The sequence below is a fragment of the Branchiostoma lanceolatum genome, chromosome 10, assembly GCF_035083965.1.
Source record: "Branchiostoma lanceolatum isolate klBraLanc5 chromosome 10, klBraLanc5.hap2, whole genome shotgun sequence".
Classification (NCBI taxonomy): domain Eukaryota; kingdom Metazoa; phylum Chordata; class Leptocardii; order Amphioxiformes; family Branchiostomatidae; genus Branchiostoma; species Branchiostoma lanceolatum.
In genome coordinates, this window is record NC_089731.1 from 3,386,469 (window position 1) to 3,408,982 (window position 22,514).

At 41.4% G+C, this 22,514-nt stretch overlaps 1 protein-coding gene across 2 annotated transcripts in view; it reads right to left on the bottom strand.

The window, feature by feature from the left end:
- Positions 1-162: 162 nt before the first annotated feature.
- LOC136443101 (zinc finger protein castor homolog 1-like) overlaps positions 163-22,514 on the bottom strand; it is a 51,920-nt gene continuing 29,568 nt past the window's right edge. For both annotated transcript variants that reach the window (XM_066440174.1, XM_066440173.1), the window contains exons 4-12: positions 21,327-21,491; positions 12,142-12,465; positions 10,974-11,797; positions 9,028-9,150; positions 8,437-8,563; positions 7,420-7,597; positions 6,625-6,769; positions 3,389-4,337; positions 163-3,116 (exon numbers count right to left, since the gene is read on the bottom strand). In XM_066440174.1, coding sequence (XP_066296271.1) covers positions 2,238-3,116; positions 3,389-4,337; positions 6,625-6,769; positions 7,420-7,597; positions 8,437-8,563; positions 9,028-9,150; positions 10,974-11,797; positions 12,142-12,465; positions 21,327-21,491 — 3,714 coding nt within the window. In that variant the 3' untranslated portion in view covers positions 163-2,237. The remainder of the gene's footprint in view (positions 3,117-3,388; positions 4,338-6,624; positions 6,770-7,419; positions 7,598-8,436; positions 8,564-9,027; positions 9,151-10,973; positions 11,798-12,141; positions 12,466-21,326; positions 21,492-22,514) is intronic.

Sequence of the window (22,514 nt, forward strand, 5' to 3'; positions counted from 1 at the left end):
TACATTCAATTTGACTGTATTACTGGGTCTAGCAATAATTTTTTTTGAACCCTTCTCCACCATTATTTTTCTCCTGTTGATATTTCTGACATGCTCACAACACAGACACCAAACGATGCATTCACACCACTTCATTATAAAAGAAACGACATGAGTAGAGAATGTTTCTTCAAAGATGTTTTTATACATTCTGAAGAAATGTAACAGATTATGACAAGTGTTGCAAGCTGTCAGTGTGGCAACCTCACAACAAATAAGATTAATAATTACAATAATTACAGGTCTAACTAACAAAATAAGTTTATTTCAAAACAAAAGTCTGTTCATTTTCCAGAGACTTTAAAGTCTTACCAGTTTCTATTTTACTTCTAAGTATAAAATGGACAACTGTACTTACATGTACTGACAAAGTAAGAATGGTTGATTTCAAAACGATCTGTTAAATCCGTGTTCCTTTACCCAGAGACTTCTGAAGTCTTACAACTGTTTTTGTGACTTATAAGTATGAAATCGACAACTGCTCGCCATACAGGCTATAAAGTGTCCCACCATTTTGAAACAAGCAGTTTGCCACATTGTACTTCACAATAAAAGGAAGAAGTAAATTTACTGTATTAGTATATCATTTCTCTATACATACTAAACATTATTGATTCAGAAACAGTCGATTACTGTAGATTTTACCCTGAATTTTCATCTACTTGAGTCAACTCATTTTGTTTCAGTAATGACAACAGCACTCTGGTTGTTTATCAATATAAAATTTGAACCATGCCAAAATGTGCTGTGACTGCCTATCTACATACTGTGAACAATCCTTGTCTCATTGATTGAACTATCTGTTATTATATTAAAAGGGACACCGAGATATCTGATAAATTGATATCTCAGTAAAAGTTGTGCTTGGAAAGAATCACGGCTGGGACAGATTTCATCGTGGATGTGAAAGTACTATTAGTAAGTATATCATGGTGTCATCATCGTTGAACACTCACTAGAAAGTACAGTCTTAGAGATGCTGGTACAATGTACTTCCAAAGGATATGAATTTCAGACCACTTCTACATTTCCTGTCGTCTCTACCAGACCAAGTTGTCTTACAAATCATAACTCCTTGCATGTCTCACTTCTCTGGCAAAACATTTCAGTCTATTTTGCCTGAATTTTTACCAGGAACCCATGGAGTGTGGTATATCGGTAGAGACTACATTTTCTGTTAGTGGTAGGCAGAGGAAAGACAGTGGGACTATCAGATTCTACACATTGAACCAGATAAAACTAAACATTGGCTGTCACAGTTAAGGATCAACATGATGTTTTATGGGTTATTTACTGAATTGTAGGAACACACTCTCCATATCACAAAACATGTAAAAGTGAATTTTAAAGTTGAGTCTTTTTCTGTGCTTCCATAGGTACTTACAATTATGTTATGTTCACTTAAAGATACAAGGTAGCACCCTATACAGCAGGATTGTGCAAGCAGCAGCAAAACACATGCATCAAATTCTCATCAATATACCAGAACAATTACGTTTAGTTCTTACACATTTATGCTTTAATAAGTTACCATATAACCACTGTGTATGTAACACTACTCAATTTCAATACACAATTTGCACACATTAAATCTTATTTACAAATTACATTACTATTTAAAACCGACCAGTAACCTAGAAAACTGCATCTTAAGAAATGTGAAATTGTCAGTTCTTGTAACATTTGTTTGTATGCAGGTATACATCTACTTAAAACTAACCATAGTTTTACACATTCAATCATCATTCTTCATGCAACTGGATGGCACTCATGTGCACTTTAAAATATCTCCACAAAAATCTTCTTTTTCATCTTCTAAAGGACAACTTCGCTTTTGACTCCTGAGGACACTCTGCTTGATCAGAAAATGTTGAGGTTTTTTTGCTGAAGCATGCGAAGATGCTTGATTCTTGTTTGTTTTGATCTTCAGACCTGAAGTTGGTACTTGATAAAACCCCCGTCACACTTGTGCATATATGCAAGTCCGTACGAGTTGAATATCAACATGTTTTTGGTTTTAGTTTAAGTTTGCAGCCGAAGAAGTCATTTCTGTGGTTCGATAACTAGGTTGCACAATGGTGACTCAAGGTAGAAAACAACTTCTTCCCCGCAAACTTTACTTAAACCCAAAAAATGTTAATGCACAACTCATACGCACTCGAATATACGCACAAGTGTGAGGGGGCCCTAAGAAGAGTCTAAACCGTAGCAGGGACAGCCATGGACAGGCTGTGTTTGGTGTGCTTCCGCTTGTGTGACTCCATCTGCGACATGCCGACCACCACGTGCCTGCAGCCGTCGTGCATGCAGTGGAAGTGAGAGCACTTCATGTTGTATCTGCACCCGTCCTGTTCGCAGCTGACCCCCGACCCGAACTGCCTGAACCCCGCGGCCTGGACCGTGTCGCTCTTGGAGTGGTGTTTCCGGTGCGCCGTCACCTTCGTGCTGTCCGTGCACTGGAAGTTGCAGCGTAGGCAGTGGAAGTGCGTGCTCTTTTCGGAGAACAGGCAGCTGTCGCGGCCGCAGCTCACCGAAGACTTGTAGCGCTGGAAGTCGTCCAGGACCAGGCTGTCCACGCGGTCGTGGTGCTGCGAGTGTTTGTACATGTGCGTGCGCCCGCAGAACTTGTACCCACAGTTGGGGCGGGTGCAGTGGTAGTGAGTGACCCTCATACTGAACTGACACTTTGGATCCTTACAGTCCTCATAGAGGTCGTATCGCGCGAATCCTTCCAGCATCGTGCCGTCGTCGATCATTCTAGACCGCCGCTTCTTCACGCGGAATTCGAACGACGAGAAAGGGTTCCTATTGGTTGGCAGCTGGTGCAGAGTCCCTGAATCGTTACTGGTCGAGTCGTTGCTGCCCCCCGGGGTGTTGGGCGCGCTTGGGGGTTGCGACGACTCCGAATCAAGCGGCGTGAGCGGGACCGAGAAACTCGAGAACAGCGGAGACGGGGACATGGAGTTTGGCGAGGTTAGAGTCGGCTGTGCGACAGTCTGGACTTGTTGGGCGAGCAGCGTGGGCGTGACTAAGCCTGCCTTCTGAATCTGTTGGGCCAACTGCAGGGCGTGAGCCACCTGAAATATGAAATGAAAGGTTTATTGTGTTGTGACTCTAAAACACTATCAAATACACTTTAAACTGGTCATTAAAACAGATCAATTTAGGTCCACAGTATTGTAAATGTATTTCTTTTTAAGTTCGCATGGTTTTCGTTTCGCGGTAGGGAGAAAATGGGGTGTTCGCGGAGGGTTTATGTCATAGGTGGCTGAAGAGTTCACCTTGAAATCGGTGAACATAAAACCATGGCAAACATTTTTGCATTTACAGTATGTGTACAATGTCTCACCTGCATCTGCTGTGTCTGCTGCACCTGGGAAAGCAGCTGCGGCTGTCCCAGTCCCGCTAGCGTCGTGGTCGGCTGGGTCACCATGAGCGTCGGCAGGCTGGTTCCGGCAAGACTCGGCGCTTGCGATATGATCGCAAGCTGGGGTATAGCCAGCGGTGTGCTGGCCATGGGTATGGCTTCCCCTGCCTGAGTCGAAATAGTAGGTGAAGCGGCCGCCGCTTGCGTGATGTTGGGCGTGTTGACGGTCAAGTTCACAGGGAAAGCCATCTGGGCGGCTGCGCCGGTTGTGAGGACATGAGGAGGAGAGGTGAGTGCAACCTGCATAGGGTTCGCAGGAGGACTGAGGAGGATGGTCTGCGGGAGGGACGTCATGGGCAGGATCGGCACCGGCGTGGCGGCAGAACTACTCGCACTGCTCTGAAGAAGCGGCTTCTTTAGTATGAGGGACGAGACGGCGTTTTGCGGCGGTTGGCCCGGAGGCGTGTTCGAGATGACAGACTCCATAGCAGCTTCGCCGTTTGCCTTCAGGACTTGCTCGAAGTTCCGCCCAAAGAGGCGCCGCATGTGTTTCCGACTGTGCGTGACCATCTGGTGCTTGAACTGGAAGTTGAACTTACACCCCGGCCGGATGCAGTGGAAGTGGCTGCTCTTCAGGCTGTATTTACACCCAAGTCTCCCACAACTTTCCCTCTTGGTGAAGAACTTATATCCCTGCGCCTCCCTCTGTTCTGCCTTGTCGTGTTTCTTCAGATGCCAGGGGAGCTTTGAGGTGCCGACGGTGGTGAAGTGACAGCCCGGCTTGTTGCAGTGGTAGTGTCCGCGCAGACGGTACTCGCACTGCTGGTCTGGACACAGACGCTTGATGCCGTAGTAGCAGAAGAAGTCCTTTGCATTGTGGTACTTGTTGAAGAACTGGAGACCCTCGGGACTGGGGGTAAGGCTGTGCTCACTGCAAGAGAACATAACCAAATTAGACATGTTGATGAAGGTCTGTTTTTTTATATCTTGATTATTTCATTTCCTACTCGTTTTCTTTAACATTATGGACAGATTTTGAAAGAGTTCATGAAAAAAAATGAATACTCTCATCTCCCAAATAAACATACCCTCCGGAATAAACATACCCCCCGGACAAATCTTCAAAATGCAATAAACGTACCCCCCGGAATAAACATACCCCCCGGAAAATGACCAAATTGACACATAATCTGTGTCTATGCTACTTCTGTCCTAGGGAAAGGAGATAATAAGCAGGTAGGTTCTTTTTATTCGTTTAAGCCTGATTTACTTTTTGAGATTTACCACATTTGTGGAAAGATTGACATAACAGGTGACAATCACGTTTTCAAGATGTCAACCCTGACCAGACTGTAAGGTTTGATCCACTCACACTGGGAAGGACCCCTACTCTTTGTAACACTTTAATGTATAGTATCCACAATTTTTTGCAAAAATTGGGCATAGGTTCCCCGCTATGACCCCTAACCGGGGGCCAACGGTGCTTCAAATTCAACAAGTGAAAATGTTCATGATACATGCATTTTCTACTTGGAACTTAAAGCAAGTGATCAAGGAAAATTGTATAAAGTGACATCATCAACCACAAGTTAAGTCGCCAAACTTCTCAGTTCACTTCACACCTTCACTCTTTCACACGTCTACTCTTTTTTCATATATGTATCAACATCTAGAACTTGAACAGAAATTACAATATCCTGAATATATGCTCAGTGAAAGTATTACTTATTTGTAAAAGCCATATAGAAAAGGATGAACTTGCCATTTATCGTGTTATGCATTGCATATAAAACAAAATCACATTATTATATAATGTTAAGGACATTATCATATATTGTCCTTGGTTCAGTGTTGTTGCAATCCAAACAATTTCAAATCCAAAAATTACCCTTGTATGTAGAAAAAAACTTTCATTTTGAGAGACTAAATTGTCAACAAATTTGTTTAGATGCCTAAGGCTTGTACAATGTTGCAACATGGAGGTTTGTTGACAACAAACCACAGGGTTCTCATGTTACACATCAAAGGGCCTTTGAAAGGGTGAGCCAGACAGTAGTCATGGTAGCGGCACCAACACAGTAAGGGGCGGGGCTTACACGCAAATTTCTTGGAAAGCTCCGGCATTCTTTCTGTAGAGGAGTGATCTTTTTTAAAGCATTTTTATGTGATAATAACGGTGACTACATTGCAATCTAATTTTGTGTATAGACTTTACTATATAAAATTCTTTTTGTTAAATTACCATGCACATTTCTGACTAAGGCAAATGGGTTTTATTTATAGATCAAAAAAAATTGTTTCCCCTTCTTCGAGGTGAGCTCTTCCATGCATGAGAGCCTTTCCCACGGACTATCACTGCCATGCGTCTTTACTGTGGCGATTTTCGAAGGACTAAATGTTTATGTTTGTGGTAGGATTGAAGCGTTTTGGTACATTTTGAAAGTGATTATACAGTTTCTAATGCTAAGACACAATTTTTACGTGGTGTTGTTTTTAGATTTTCAAAGTTTTTGGGAAAGGCTGTTATCTCACGTAAGTAATTTTACATGTGTAACGTTACTTGAAACACCGTGTGCCGCTGGCATATACATGTAATTTGTTTTCTGATCAGCGTGCTTTGGTTTACGATGTAAACAGAGACTTTCAAAGTTGTACGAAAGATACATTTCAAAACTTCAGTGTGCCGTCTTATTTTCTCCTTATTACAACGTTTACTTTGTAGCGAGATTGACCGATATGTTAGTACCGCCAGTATTTCACAAATGCCGGGTCATTGTAGCGGCGGGGAAATCCACGTCATTTGGTCGAAAAATAGCGAATTAGGAGCAAAAATATCGGGGAAATATGGAAAGAAAACTTAACTTTTGATATAAGGGGGATCTCTGGTAAGCAAAGCCCCGATGGATTTTCAAAAAAACAATAAACGTACCGTCCAAAATAAGAACGTACTGGGTGGATTTTTAGGCTGAAAAAAATAAACGTACCGGTACGTTTATTTGGGAGATGAGAGTATACAACATATAGGGCTGGGAGGAAAATTTAAATCTGACTGTTCACTCCCTAAAACTGTATGTGCCAATGTAAAGACTTTCCCCTCAGACTCTGTTTCTGTTTTCAGTAATTGTCTAGTTTGGCACTATCTTTTAAAACCCGAGGACACAAAAAAAATATTTGGCGTAGCTTTTAAGTACTGAACAATTGACTGAGGTGTTCCATACCTGATGGGGCTGTTGGAGTTGTCGTGCATGTTGGGGTGGTTAGCAGCAGCGTGAGCCTGGACGTACGCCAGCAGGCAGCCGTCCTTCGTACAGTGGTAGTGACTGGACTTCATGGAGTAGTAGCACTCGGGGTACCCACAGTTTTCTGCACAGGACAGACAAAACAATGAGTCAGACAACAATTGAGTCTCTGCAGAAATGAAGCCTAGCTTTCAGTTTGCTTGCGTTAACTTCAAAGTCGCAGGTTTGATAGCCGAAAACAAATCATACCATAAACTTAAAAAAAAAAAAATCATGTTACATAATGCTTCTCTGCTTAGCATTGCCCAGAAATACAGACATGCTTGATTTTAAATCGCTTGAAACAAAACTCACATGAAAGGAAATATCAGACCTGCAAAAAACCCTGGTTTCAGAGATTACTAAGATGCATAGTTACTCATTTATAGTCAAACCTGAACTAGTGACCACCTCTGCATAAGGACCACCTGGCCATTGTGGCCACTTTTTTAGCGTTTTTCCAAGTCCCTTAATAGGTCAGTATATACAGGAAAGTGATTGTATTAGGACAGTACAAAGACACCAACTGAAAGATGCATATTTCATTATATTAGAGAAGGATAAACTAAAGTCCTACCCTGTAAAGTGAACCTTCTCAGCTCAGGAATGCAGGTAGATATCAGGAAAAGCACAGCTCCAATTCTACCTGCACTTAACCTGTATATACAGGACTGGTGGTCTTTCCAGCCCTACAAGATGCATTTATTATAAGGAAAGTATAAACTAAAGACCTACCCTGTAAAGTGAACCTTCTCATCCCAGGTATGCCGTCCACCTGGCTACCTGACGGTAGGGAGGACAGACTGCTCCCCGGTACAGGCTTGATCTCGGACGGAGGGGTGATCATCATTTTGTGCTGCTCGTAGTGCTGGTTGTTGGGTGTCAGCATCTGTACCGCATGGGTACAGCCGGGCTGGAAGGGGATGGAAGAAGGTGATGTACATGTAAATGATGAGAAACATTGTACAGTATTCAATCAGTCTGTTTTTTTGAATATTTTTGGCAAAAATTCTGCAAAAGTTCAAGATGATTCGGGCTTCGGGGGAAAGCTTGAATATGCCTGTATCAACTTTCAGAAACTGAGTGTTTCATGGTAACATGGTCAAGTTGAGGCTTTCCTAAAATAACACAACCTCCTATCCGAGAACAAGTCCCTAGCCCAACCTACTTTCATCTATTATTACTCATAGTTGAATAAGGGAAATACATTCTGAAGAATCTGATGCAAAAGTCAGCCTTTCTCAAAGAGCACAAAATTGGGACCTGCAATGCAGCGATAGTGATTTGAACCCAGGGCCTTACAATTACAGTCTGAGTCAGCAATCCTAACCACAAGGTCATCATCAGGAAAAACTGAGGAATCTCTCTCTCTCTCTCTCTCTCTCTCTCTCTCTCTCTCTCTATCCAGTTTTACGTTTTTTGTTCCCCATCATCTGGGGGTTAGACGTGCTTACACATTGATGGGGGAGCCCCAGAACTCTTCATCAAGTGCAAGTCTTTTTTTGTAGCAAGAGTTTTTACAGCTGGATGCCCTTCCTAACGCCAACCCAAACCCTATTGCTGGGCTTAGGATATGGGAAATATGTGATAAGTGCCTTTCCCAAGGGCACAGCGTCTGGGTGCATGTCCGGACATGTCTGGGTACTCCACTGGGGATTGAACCTGGGTCTTATTGGTTCATAGCCGGATGCTCTGCCACTGTGCCACACAGACGCCACAGAATGAAGAATGAGAACAGTGAACCCGACTGACCCATGTGCAGTGATAGTGGGACTCCTTCAGCCTGAGCTGACAGTTGGGGTCGTACTTCTGGCAGTCCTGTGATTGGCTGAACCGCTCGAACCCGTTCTGTATCATCCCTTCACTCAGCCGGTGGTATCTGCAACCACAAGTACAATGTATTTGCAAGGGTTTATAAATCACTCTTGTTAGTCTGTATAACCCAAACTCCAGCTGTCCGGGGCTGTAATGGCCCCTCCCCGCTGACTGGTTACCGGCGGCTGCTATAAGCGTGATTAAATCAGGCTACACTCTTGTATGCATTGTGAGAATTATTTTGTGTGTTACCACGCCTAACTAGCAAAACAGAAGAATGTAATTAGATAATTAAAATCCTTTATAAAAATTTAAGACTGAGGAAAATTAAAGAGAAAAACAAAAGAGAAACTCAACAGATAAATCAGTATGTTGTCTATTGAAACATACATAGCTATATGTAAAGATAATCACACATCTGACATTATCTAAATATTTCTTACTGTTACTCTTTCATTAGGAATAATTTCCTGACTAACAATCCGCATATTTTGAATGGTGGAGTCCTCCATAGCGACAGGTACTCACTTGGCATGTTTGTTGACTCCCTCCTTCGACCTGAAGATGGCCCCGCACCCCTCCACCACACAGTGGTAATGGTCCTTATACAGGAACTCACAGCGGGGGTCACAGGGGTCATTGGCAGTGTACCTGGAAACAATGTCATCAAACGGACTTGAAGTTAATAGTTACTGACAGCATTATATGCACATAAACAGCATCCAATAAATAACACCAAACAGTGGTAATAATCAAAGGTTTTGGTTATAACAGCTTTAATAACTTAAAGGCAAATAAACAGGATCTTATGAATATGAATGCTTACATTTTGTATCCATAATGTCTGACTGTCATGGATACATTAAAACCAAGAGTACTCTACAAAACCTGGACCTAATGCCAAATGTTGCAGTACTGATCTCAACAGATAGGTGGCATCATTGAACTTAACCAGTGCATCCATTCAGCATCTCACAAGACTGACAGGTTGACATGTCTGGACTGTTGACATACAGTCAAACCTGCCTAGGCGACCACCTTTTCAACGCGACCACCTGGCCATGGCGACCGCTTTTTCTCGGTCCCGAAAATTTTCCCCATAGGCACAAGCATTAAGCTGCCTGCCCAAGGCGACCACCCGTCCAACGCGACCGCGACCGCCACGAATTGGGACCGCAAAGAGCACAATCCCTGCCCATGGCGGCCGCCTCATTTCCAAGCGTGTGGTGACATCAGATCATTTTGCTGTCGGATTTCGCGGAAATGATTTTAAGACCTTGACGGACAAAAATATATGGACTAGCATCGATTCCTCCATTGAGTGATTTAATAAAACTTTCCCACTATAAACATTGTAAATACAAATGTTTGTGAATACTCTAATATCGATGTTGGTGTGCCCATCGTAATCTTATAGTTTACCGCAAGCTCGGTTCGGTTTAAACTCAATTTTCAAAACGATTACGTACGTAGTGCATGGCGTCAAAAAGTCAGATCTCACAGAAATTACTAGCCATTTCTTGTATTTTCAACAAAGATGTGTCTGTATCTTACTAAATTCCGCCGAAAAATGAATTTGCGGCGGGCAAAGCATCGGGCGAAACATGTTGTTTCTTGGTCCCGACGCCATCTTGGTTTTGGCACGGCCCAGATTGCATTTATTGGCGTACCGCTGACCTTTGTAAAACACGACGCTTCTGTGTATGAACATTTCGTTATTGATGAAAATTAATATTCTTATTTTCTTTTTATTTCCATGAATCTCACAAACCTTTATGTACTTTATTGGACGCTTTGCGTTCTGTTGTGCACTGACTTACCTTTCGATGCGGTCGCACAGAGCTTGGTGGTGTGGCGCGGCGCGACGAAATCACACCGTTTCGTGTTCATCTTCAGTTGTCAGATCAAAAACCTTTTGCCCCTTTTATCCAGCGGTCGGCGCCCAAAAAAGGCTGGGGTCAGCAGGTGTTTTCAAGGGATTTATCGAAGGCCTTAAAACTTCGATTGAATGTGCGGGAGGGCACTGCGAGATCATGTGGCAAACATTGTTTTGTTGTCAACATTATGACGAAAATTTGTAAACGATGTAACGTTAACTATATAACGTTACAAACATTACAACGATAACGGAAAATATAATTTTTGTAGGATCTTTTTGTGTATGACAATTGAACCTGGTGGGGTTCATACTGTCTAAAATCACATAATTTTCCATCCATCTACGTAGTACACTGTATTTGAACACCTCAACCTGGAAACATGTTGTGAGTGGAATCCTCTTCATGGCGACCACCTGTCCATCGCGACCGTTTTTGCTCGGTCCCCTGGGTGGTCGCCTTGGGCAGGTTTGACTGTACATGTATGGAAACACTGACAACAGTTACTGCAGTATTGAAATCAACCAATAGGTGGCATCACATGTTCTAACTGCATGCAGCTATCATCTCAGCATGTAATTGTAAGCAAGAGCCTACCTCTTAAGAAATTTCTCCCAAGTGTCCGAGCTCCTTGCGTTGTCTCCTTCCTCCACCCCTGGCAGGTTCAAGTTCAAGGAGCTTCCCAGGTCCATCTCCGGAGCAGCTGAAGCTCGGGGGTTAGCCAGGGTGGCAAAGTTGGCAGTCAGGTTGAGAGAGTCGCTCAGGTCTACCCCATCCATGGACATCAGCTGGGAACTCGTGTCTTCCTGCTTGATATGAAGTTTCAGGGACCCTCCCGAGCTTTCACACTCGTCTTCTTCGCTCTCTTTCTCTTTCTTGATACTGACCTGCCCTAAGACTTCTTCGCTTGGGACGGTGAACTGAGGTAAGGAGTTGGAAGGAGTTGGGGACGCGGCGGCCAGCTTGCTGCTGGGACTGAGGGCAGCTGCCGCCATTCGCGCGAGCGATGCGGAAATGACGGGGCCGGACTTTGCCTCTTGTACGTCCGTCGCTTCCGGCATCTTGGCGAGTTTAGCAGCCTGGAGTGCAGCGGGGGAGGGGTCGGTAGCAGCAGTGGTGGTGATGAGGGGGGTGGGGGGTGGTAAAGACACGGGGGCAGGGGCAGCCTGCGGGACTTGGATCTGTATGGGCAGTGTTTGTTGTTGCAGCTGCTGCTGCTGCTGTTGTTGCAGCAGTTGGAGCTGTTGCTGCTGCTGGATGAGTTGGTTCAGCTTCATGCGGTGCACCCCCGGCGTGTACTTGTTGTCACGGAGGTTTCGCAGCTCCCGTCTCTCGTGTTTGCGGCGGTGAGAGTGCATCTGCCCCGTGGAGGTAAAAGTGAAGCCACAGCCAGGCCGGATGCAGTGAAAGTGATTCGACGCCTAGGAGAGAGAGATGGAGAGAAAGATAATGGTTATTATGAAAAAACAATCTTAGCAACACCAGGCTGAATTGCGGTCATGTACATGTGCACATATACTGTAAATGCAGAAATGTTCATGAGGATTTAATTTCGCGGTAGTGAGAAAATGAGTGTTCTTGAGTTCGCATTTGAAACAATAGTAGCGCTACAGTCACACAATGGAACGGTCTTAAGTTCATGGTAAAGAGTTCACGCGGAAACCACTGCGAACCTTTCTGCAAATTATTACAGTAGGTCACAGGTTTAAAAAACATTCAGCATTCAAACTTTACCAACAATAAATATTTTAAAACATATACTAACCTTGGAGTAGACACAGCCGTCAAAGCGACACTCCTCGTACTTGTAGAACTTCTTGAACCCCTCCTTGGTGTACATGTCATCCTTTACGTGATACGCCTTGTGCTTCTCGATGTCACACTTGTTCTTGAAGGAGAAGTTACAGTTGGGCCGTCGGCAGTGGAAGTGGGTCGTCTTCTGTCCGTAGAAGGAGCAGGTGATGATCCCGCAGTCCTCCGTCGCCCGGAAACGCTGGAAGCCTTCGCTGATGAACGCTGCGTTCTTCTTGTGAAAGTTCTCGTGGGTCATGACGTCCGACGTACTGGTGTAAACTTTATTGCATCCAACCTGAAGAAAACAACAACAAATGTTTAATTTGTTTTTAAGTCTTTAATGACAAAATCATGGTTTGTTCTACCGGTACCAGGACAACTGTGATTTTCTAAATCTTTTTTCTGTTTTTGCTAAAATATCAAAATATAGTACATAGAAAAACACCTTGCTGCATCCGACCTGACGAAAAATAGGTTAAATGTTTTTCAGTTATTGATGACAGAAGTATTCCTGTTCTACGAGGACAGCAGGCCTTTTAAAAATCATTTATTTGTTTCTGCTGATTAACATATATATAGAAAAAAACACCTTGTTGCACCCAACCCGAAGAAAACATAATAACTTTATTGCACAACAATTGTACAAGGTACAGAGTATGGCATTCACTGGTACATAGATAACATTCTACTAGGCTAATCCGTCTATCTTATACAATATGATGTACTAGTCTATCTTATACAATATGGTGTAGTGGTATGGGATGACAATGGGATTTTACAATTATTGGAGGAGTTTCTTACGTCTAGACATTCTTTGATATATTTTCCAATGTATACCATGCATGGGTTGTCACATGTCATTATGTACTTAAATTTGCTATTTAAGTCCATTGAGATAAATCCTGGTAAGTCCAACGATAGCATTGAGTATAGTGAATTACGTAAATCAAAATATTTGGGACATACAATCAAAAAGTGATATTCGTCTTCAACTACCTCTGGACAAAATGGACAAACCCTCTGGTCTATAGGGAGTTTTTGAAATCTTCCCGTTTCTATACTTAATTTATGGCAGCCAATTCTGAGTTTTGTGATTGCTCTACGTACGTCGAGGCTCTTAATGTTTGAAAGGTAGTTTTCTTGCTTATAAATCTTGTTTAAGGTAGAAAGAAAGGAAAGTTTGGAATTGTTTCGAATAGCGCAATGCCAATTTTGTATATAAACATCTTGTAGACGTTGTCGTAGCTGAGTGTTGATTATATCTATATGGTATGACTTCGGGTTCAGCCATATATGTCCAAAACCGTGGTAGTTGAGGATATTTTTCACGTGGACAACCCAATCATGTTCTCCTAAAAGAACAGTATTGTATGCCTCCCGAAGTAAGGTATCTTCGGGTAAATGAACTAAGCGGTGCCAGTATTTTACAAGTTGCATTACTGCGTCCATCATCGTTGGGAAAGTTCCCATTTCTCCTCTGACACCATCGTTTGAGGCTTTGGCATGTATACCTAACAGGAATTTCTGGAAACGCATAACAAACAAGAATGTTTTATTTTTCGTTATTGATTTGATGACAGAATGATTTCTGGTCTACCTGGACAACTGTGACTCAATCTCTAATCATTGGCTTGTTATCGCTAAAAATATCAAAATATAGAAAAAAACACTTTGTTGCATCCAACCTGAAGAAAAAAAGTGTTGTTATTCAGTTACTGATGACAAAATTAATTCTGGTCTACCTACTTTTGTGACTCATAGTTTATTTATTTGTTTCGCTTTATTATAATAAGAAATATCAAAATACATTAGGGGAAAAACAAGAGCACATGTTGCCTCCAACCTGAAAGGAAGAAAAATGTGTTGTTTTTTTTCTTTAGTTATTGAAGACAATTTATGTCTACCTGTAGTACAATTCTTACTCGCAAAACATAATTTTGTAAAGATCTAAAATAACAAACAATTACAAAAACTAATAATTTCATTGATGATTTAGACTCATGTGTTGAGTCAGAGAGTTAGTACCGTAATATAATATACATGTACATTGCATATGTACTAGGCAGCTTTCTGTTTGAATTCTACCCAAATCAACAACTATGACAAATTCATGGTTTGAAATCTGCACAACTAAAGGGACTACTAGTATTTACTACAGGCACTATACAAACATAACCTGAATCGTGAGAAATAGATTATATAATCCCAACAGAGGAACGATGTACCACTCCAACATAATTATAACCTAAAGTACTACAAATGAATATTAAACTGAATTATCATAAATTAGATGAAATATTCATTGAAGTAATTCAGTTAAAATGCTCAGAATATAAAACTTGATCCACGAAAATATCAAATAATCATCGAACTGTGTTTTACCACTTTGGCCTTCAGTCAATAATTATTATACTGCAGTGGAAAATACCTTCAAGTTGGTGAAATTTTGTAGCAGACTATTAACAGGAGAATATATACAGCACTGGTGTTTTATATATGATGCATTTGTCATATTTGCTTGGCAGGAATGATTATAAAAGACCAGGTAATATTCTCACTGCTCTAGTTGTTCACAACATTTGTGCTGCACGTGATAGAAAAGACCATAAATCTAACATCAAGCACATAGAATCCCGCCCTTACACCGACATTAATCATCAAGTGATGTATTCTACCAGTAATAAATTCTACTTCGCTTCATTAATTACTTACCTACAGAATGACAAAGACATAAAATGTTATCAACGAGGAATTCAATTTGTTCAGAAGAACATTACATTCATCATTTTCGCTCACACTGCAGCAAAATTTCCTGCCGAAAGGATTAATATCACGCATTTCTTATATTCTTGTATAGATTTCCAAAGAAGATAGGTATACGATATTGATAGGAGTTTCCATACTAGTATACACTGTTTATTCAACAAGGGCCCGGGGCTTAATGCTTGATCCCTCAACGCACGCCTGTCATTCCTATTCTACTGCTACGCCCGCCAGCATAAAAGAGCTCAGTAAAAGCAACTACTTTGGTCTAATTTGCTTTCAAATTGGAACCCACTTTCAGAGATGATCACAAATGAGCACATTTATGCACGGTATATCAAATTCCTTTTGACAACTCATGCAAGGCATGACATGCCGGGGTAATTCGGTGTCCAAGGGACTGAGCTATTCAAGGGCACGGCATTCTAGGTGCCTCGTTTAGTATGTTAATGTAATAATCGATGGAACACAGCAATGTCAGGCAGAATGTACGATGTCTTTGGATGATATCATATTTTCTCAATTCAGTAGTGTCTAACCAATTTAATTTCTTGGTTAACAGTTTTTGTTTTAGTTTAAACAACAACAAAAATCACAAAAACAGAATGCTGGGGTGAAAACTTGCACCTGACCCTGTTCACGCCCTGAAACTGTGTGCACCAAAGTACTGACTTTCCTCTGAGATTCTGTTTTCATGTTGATTTTGGAATTTGACAGTTTTTAAAAAAATCAGTTAACCAAGAAATTAAATTGGTGTGGCCTAATGTAATAATCGATGGAAGTTTCAACAACACAATGTCAGTCAGAATGTACAATGTCTTTGCATTTGGATGATACAATATTTTCTCAAATCAGTAGTGTCTAATTTCAAAATAGGAGACTTGAACATCCATCCTTTGTTTAGAAATGAAAAATGAAGAAAAGACTCCTTGGAAACTGCAATTTGCAAATACCAAGTAATGGTGAATTTGAAAGGCAGCATAAAATATAAGGGCTGCGCAAAATCCATAACAGAATTATTACAAAATATCTAAATTGCGCGGAGGGCTTGGAACGAATGCCAATCACTCTTAATATTGCTCTATTGCTCGCTTCCATAGCTTGTTTTTCACAGTCACTGTTTTTGCAAATAACTCTCCATAAAGATGTTGGGAGCACTACACCCTATGTAAATGCTTGAACATGATCGACAGTACCATTATCTCTTTCAATATTTTCGAATGTTTGAATAATGAGAGTGAATCTGATCCAAGCCTTAATACGAAGTGTGGTAATGTTTTTGTGTTGTCTCTTTATATATTTCTCAAAAAAATTCAACTGTCTTTGGGTTGGACAACTATTTTCCAGATGTTATGTTGCTCTTTAGACATGGTCTTGGAACCTGCCGTTATTAATCCATATGATGTGTTTGTCAGACATACATGTGTATTCAAGCATGCTTTTTTTTTCCTTTGATGTGTCTTCTGATCTCTGACCCAACCAAAAGAACCACATAAATACATAATTACTTACTCGATTGGAGCTTGTTGAGACAAAAGGAACACAAGAAAAAAAGCGGTCGAACCTCAGACTGAGGAAAGGAAAGAAAGTGATCTCAATCCAATTTAGCAATCTTCCACTGGTCTTTCATTGTACCAGGGAAATTCCCCTATAGCTATGGCTCTTTTGGACAAGCACAATGAACATTGGACTGAGGACGAAGCATGACCTTTTTCGTTAGCGTTTTAGTGCAATGCAGCGCATAGGCATGCAGGCACAATATGCTCTAGAATTCAGTAAAACTGAAGAAAAAAAATCTTGGACATAATGCCTATAGATTTATGCCTACTTTTATGGATTTATGCCATCCCTAAGTAAGGAGGTAGTCAATACCCTGACCTCCCGGACCGATATTTCCCAACCCATCCAACGTACAGATAAAACCTGTCCACCTGCGAAAAATCCATCCCAATTCTCCCAATTCCCGGCAAACGGTCATTTTTGGGGCCATTACTGCAGTTTTGAGGCATCCGCTGGGAAAAGCTGAAGCATAATATTCCAGCCAAAAGGCAAAAGTCAATTAAGTGGGGGGCTAGAGGCTAATGGAACGTGAAATAAGTTCAGTGTAGCCAAATCTGCTGCATGTTGCCAATAAATTAAGTAAATGTATAGGGTCAGCACTGCACCGGTCAGGGCCGGAGTTCCCAAACTGGGATCAATAGAGAAACAGGGGACAGCACACTTCCAATTTCTGAGCAGGGCCTGGCTGGCTGGGCAGGAGTCCTTCAGCGAGAGTGATCGATAATCTTTAGGGTAATTTATGGCCAGCCGAATGGGCAGGTATGTTACTTCACTGGGGTGTTTAAACAGACACTGGGGTCAGATTAGGGAGACTGGCCCAGAAAAACCGGGGGAAGGAAGGGATGAAATTGAATTTGGGGCAGGCTGCTTTGCATGTGGATTGGATCTGGGATGACAATTGGGTGGGGGGCACTCAACATAACTTTTAAATTCTCATTTATATTCACATCTTAATGTTCATCTGTAACAAAAGTTAACTCTTTGGAGAGACAGATGATTACACAAAGGTATCAGAAACTGTCTAGTACCAAATCAGGACTAATTCTGCCAATAAAAAAGTCTTGATTAAAACATGAAAAGCAACATTTGTATCTGATTTAGTATGAAAAAATTTGCATAATTTTTCCATTGAGTTCTACTATCTATACAGTGTTATCTGTTTCCAATATCTACATAGGAGATTACTGCTGATTTCTCCTGTAGCCAATAATTATTACACAATCATGAACATCTCAACAGCCTGGTGTTTTCTGTATAAATCATACATGTGCAAACGCTATGGCTACTTTCTCTGAATGTGAATAATCTACTTTTAAGGCAATGTCAGCAAGCTACTTATTATACAATATGCGATTGCATGGGGAAAGGATATTATTGACCCTTGAATCTGTTTCCTTCAATTTGTGATTGCATTTTTTCACTGGAACTTTATAAGGATCTAAAATCTTTAAATTCTTTCTCACTTTGCGATTATTGATCCTTAGATCCTTATAAAGTTATAATAAGTTATAATAATATATTACTTGTGAGGTTACAACTGGAATCATTATCTGCAAAATCAATCTAATAATTGCAGTTGCAGTTTTCCTTGCACTGGTTTCACAATATCCTCTTGCTAAAATAAATCTTCAAAATGTCAGTGAAGCAATGAAACAAACGTGTTGTGTACTGACACTAACAGTACTGAACAACTCCTAGATGAGTGAACTTGGTTAATTTGTGAGTCAGCTTACAATTTTTTGCAAATTGTAGTCTGTGTATTTCCAGCCCTGCTGGAGTCACTGATATCACCATCAAGCATCACAATTTGGTTAGCTCAAATCCCATGACCATGACATCTCAGAGGACTTAGCTCCATCCTATAATTATCTTTTGTGCTATCATTTGTCACACTTTGTTCATTCAGTGTCATGTCCTGTTTTTATTCCTCTGAAGTTCTCCCATTTCGTGTCATACCAAAGCACATGCCATGCCACACAACGTTGTGATAGAGGGAAACGGGTTACAAACAGAGCTCTTGCACACTTCATAAGCAGATTTCAAGTAGGAAAAGGTATCTGTAAAGCTTCCTGAAGGTCTCTTATAAGTGGAAGAGTGTGGAGACAAGTCGCAGTTAGATTCTTGCCATTTTAGATCAGCACAGAGAAACATCCTTGCCTGAAATCTCTATATCCCTTTAGTGTCACTATATACATAATACCTAAATTTTTGTGATATTTTTTGTGAAGCTGGCTTTTTTTCACGATAACAGAATGAACAAGCATCAAAACATAGCCTTTTTGGTGAAGGCAATAAAAGTAAAAAGGTTTGGCCACAGGTGCAGCCAACTGGAAATAGGCAAATAACAATGGACGCTGAGGCTTTCAGAAGTTTTCAGTCTGGTTCGTGCAATCACTAATAGGATTGTAGTGTCTAAAGGCCTGTTGTGAATGTCTACGATATTTATGGAGTACAAGACAGAGAATAAAAATGGAAATATCGGCCTTTTGATCATTCAAAACTGCCGTGAAGGACAGTTGAACAGCTTCAACTTAGAAAAAGTGTCAAATGTACCCTGGGGTCGTTTAGCTTTTGTCACATTTACAAGAGTAAGATTGAAGGTCACAGAGTAGAATATAAATTGGATAGAAGCAAATTTTATCATTTGTTGAGGCCACTACTTGTTGGTTTGTAGACAACTAAATCAAATTAAAATTTCAGCGAGAGGACATGACAACGGAAGGCTGGGAGAAATACTCAAATATTCACTCCCTGAAACTCTGTGCGCCATTGAAAGTACAGTAACAGACTTTCCTCTCAGTTCTCATGTTAATACTCTGTTCTCATGTTAATACTCCAATCTAAAACTATTTCTCTAACTCCTGGATACAAGAAATTAAATTGGTGTGGCCTTAAAAGGGGTCTGGTGCACATGTCTAGTACTCGTGGAGAAACTGGATCTTGGTGGTTCACACCTGGAGCCTTTAACAGGTTTACCCCCACTCGCGCTTCACCACATTTTGAGCACAGGTTACATCGAATTCTGGCATTCTCAGCAGCATTCCTGACATATGCCACTGTCTATACCATTACTAGTACTAAGTGGCAGACCTCCTGCTTTGATGTGAACTCTATGATACGTAATGAAGGCTGATTTTAGTGGCCTGCAGGCCGATTTGAGTTTCTTGGGAATGAACAAAGTTTAAAACAAACCAAATGAATGAACAAACTACGAGTTATAAGTTTTAGTTAAGTTATCAAGGTTCTGAATCATCATTGAGGCAGTCAGAGATAGCAGACTTCACCCCCTAACCTAAACTGCTTTATGATCCGTTTAGTCTACAGACAAAAATTACATCACTGAGGCTGTTACACCTGCTACAAGGTGTACATTGGGAATCAGAACAACACACTCAGACACACAGACACACACAGAGACAGACACACACACAGACAGACACACAGACACACATAGACACACATACAGACACACAAACGGACACAGACTGACACACAGACACACACAGACACACAGACGCACACACACACAGAACTAACAAAGGTGTTCAGAAACCTGTTTTTCAGTAGAACCATTTATAAGTACTTTTCAGCAATACAAATAGCAGAGACTTCATCAGATGGTTCACACTGGTCACATGTCCTTCAGTATAATATTGCCAGCTGATGCTTGGGTTAAAGTGAAGTAATCAAGGTTTTAAAAACTTGTTTTTCTACTGAACGTGACAGCATCAAAAGCAACTATGTAGACGAGATGGTTTAAAATAAGTGCGGGACGTCAGGACTCCATCTGCAGGATGTTACCAGCTGCTGTCTCGACATACCTGCTAGTCTGAAAGGCACTTACATGGAACAGACCATATCTAGTTACACAAGAATTAACGAAAATAATGAAACCATAAGTGGTGTTGCGGCGGTGCTGGGTGGTTGGCATGGAACCCAGAGGTTCTAGGTTTGAATCCGGGGTCCCCTATTTTTGTCCTATTTACGTTGTGCCCTAGGGCTTTTCTCACTTCACTGGGGTGAAAATGAGTACCTAACTTCGGTTAGGGACATCTCACAGATAGGACGTTAAACGGAGTTCCCATGTTTGAGGAGAGCCACACCTCAAGCATGTAAAAAGAAGCAACTACACTTATAAAAAAGGGTAGGCCTGGGGTCCTTCCCAGTGTGAGTGGATCAAATTAATCTATCTGGGTATGCAGCTTGTACTCTTCAATACAAACCTGGTGTGCCAAAAATAGTTGGATAAAATCTTGTCCAGTTGCTTGAGTAACTATTTTTGGCGTATCTTACTACCTGGATGTCTAACCTTCATCAACAAACCTGGTGTGCTATGCCATAAGGGAGTTTACCGGGTATGCAATTCAAACAAACAAAAAACAAACTTGCCCACCTGCATACAGTAGTAGTGGGTGTTCTACGCTATGAGGCCGTTTACCGGGTATGCACTTCAAACAAACAAACAAACAAACTGCCTACCTGCATACAGTAGTAGTGGGTGTTCTACATGTACGCTATGAGGCCGTTTACCGGGTATGCACTTCAAACAAACAAACAAACAAACTGCCTACCTGCATACAGTAGTAGTGGGTGTTCTACATGTACGCTATGAGGCCGTTTACCGGGTATGCACTTCAAACAAACAAACAAACAAACTGCCTACCTGCATACAGTAGTAGTGGGTGTTCTACGCTTAATGAGGCCGTTTACCGGGTATGCACTTCAAACAAACAAACAAACAAACTGCCTACCTGCATACAGTAGTAGTGGGTGTTCTACGCTATGAGGCCGTTTACCGGGTATGCACTTCAAACAAACAAACAAACTGCCCACCTGCATACAGTGGTAGTGAGTGTGTTTGAGGTTGAGGGAGCAGCCGGAGTAGTACACACTGCAGTCGTCCAGCGGGCTGAAGCGCATGAAGCCATGTTGGAGGGAGTTATCCTTCTTCTTGTGCATGTTGTAGTGGCGAATAACGTCCTGCTTATTGGTGAACCGCTGAAGAACGAAGGAAGAGCAAAAGCGGACACTAATGACCTTCAATACTGTATTCTTAATGTTTTGTCTTAATATGTATACGATGTTCTCTTAGATTGGTAGCAGATTTGAGATGATTCGTGTCATTTGTACCTTCGCTCTGTGATACTGTGTAATTTTAACATTTAATCTTATTATGAAATGATGACGTGTTGTTGCTGTAAGAATTGTGAATTGCAACGCAATTCAGGCTGTCTCAGCCTGCGATGTTGTAAACATTGAATAAAGTTTCAAAGTTTCAAAGAGGACAAAAGCTTTAGATCACAACATCAGACATTTTTAAGGAACTTGTACAACTTATTAGCAAGATGTTAAAGATGAAAACAGAGGGTTGGGAAAAACTTCAATATGACTCACTCATAATCATTAGGAGAAGAAAAGGACAGAGCTTCAAGTCACACCATTACCGTAAAATCCCTATTTACGTACGCACTTTTTAAATTTTTCAAGTCGCAAGCAGGTGGTCCAGGCCGACGCCAAAGACGGGGTGCGTACGTTAGGAGGGTTCTTCCTCGGAAAAATCGCATATCAGCTTGAGAGTACGGTTCATCTTCATGCAAATGAAGTGCGGAATACTACCACACAATCAATCAGTAATAAAGAATAGATAATACATATATTTAAATTGTTTTATATTTTCTACCCGGAAACATTCTCTCAGTAACGCTTTAGTCGGTAAACATCATCGGAAGGATGATCATGTCAACCTCTAACTATCCACCGAAATGCTGGAGAGGGGGTGCGTACGTTAGGAGGGTTTTTCCCCTGAACGTTTCAACTCACTGAGTCAGGCCCGCAATCGTCCCCAAATCGGGGGTGCATACGTTAGGAGGGGTGCGTACGTAAATAGGAATTTTACGGTAGTTATTGTCTTCAGGTGGGTTCTCTGACATTCTCAACTAAACTAATAAGACATCAAATTTTGAAAACATCTAACCCAAAGGTTGGCAGAAAGATTTAAATCTGACTACATTCATTGCCACT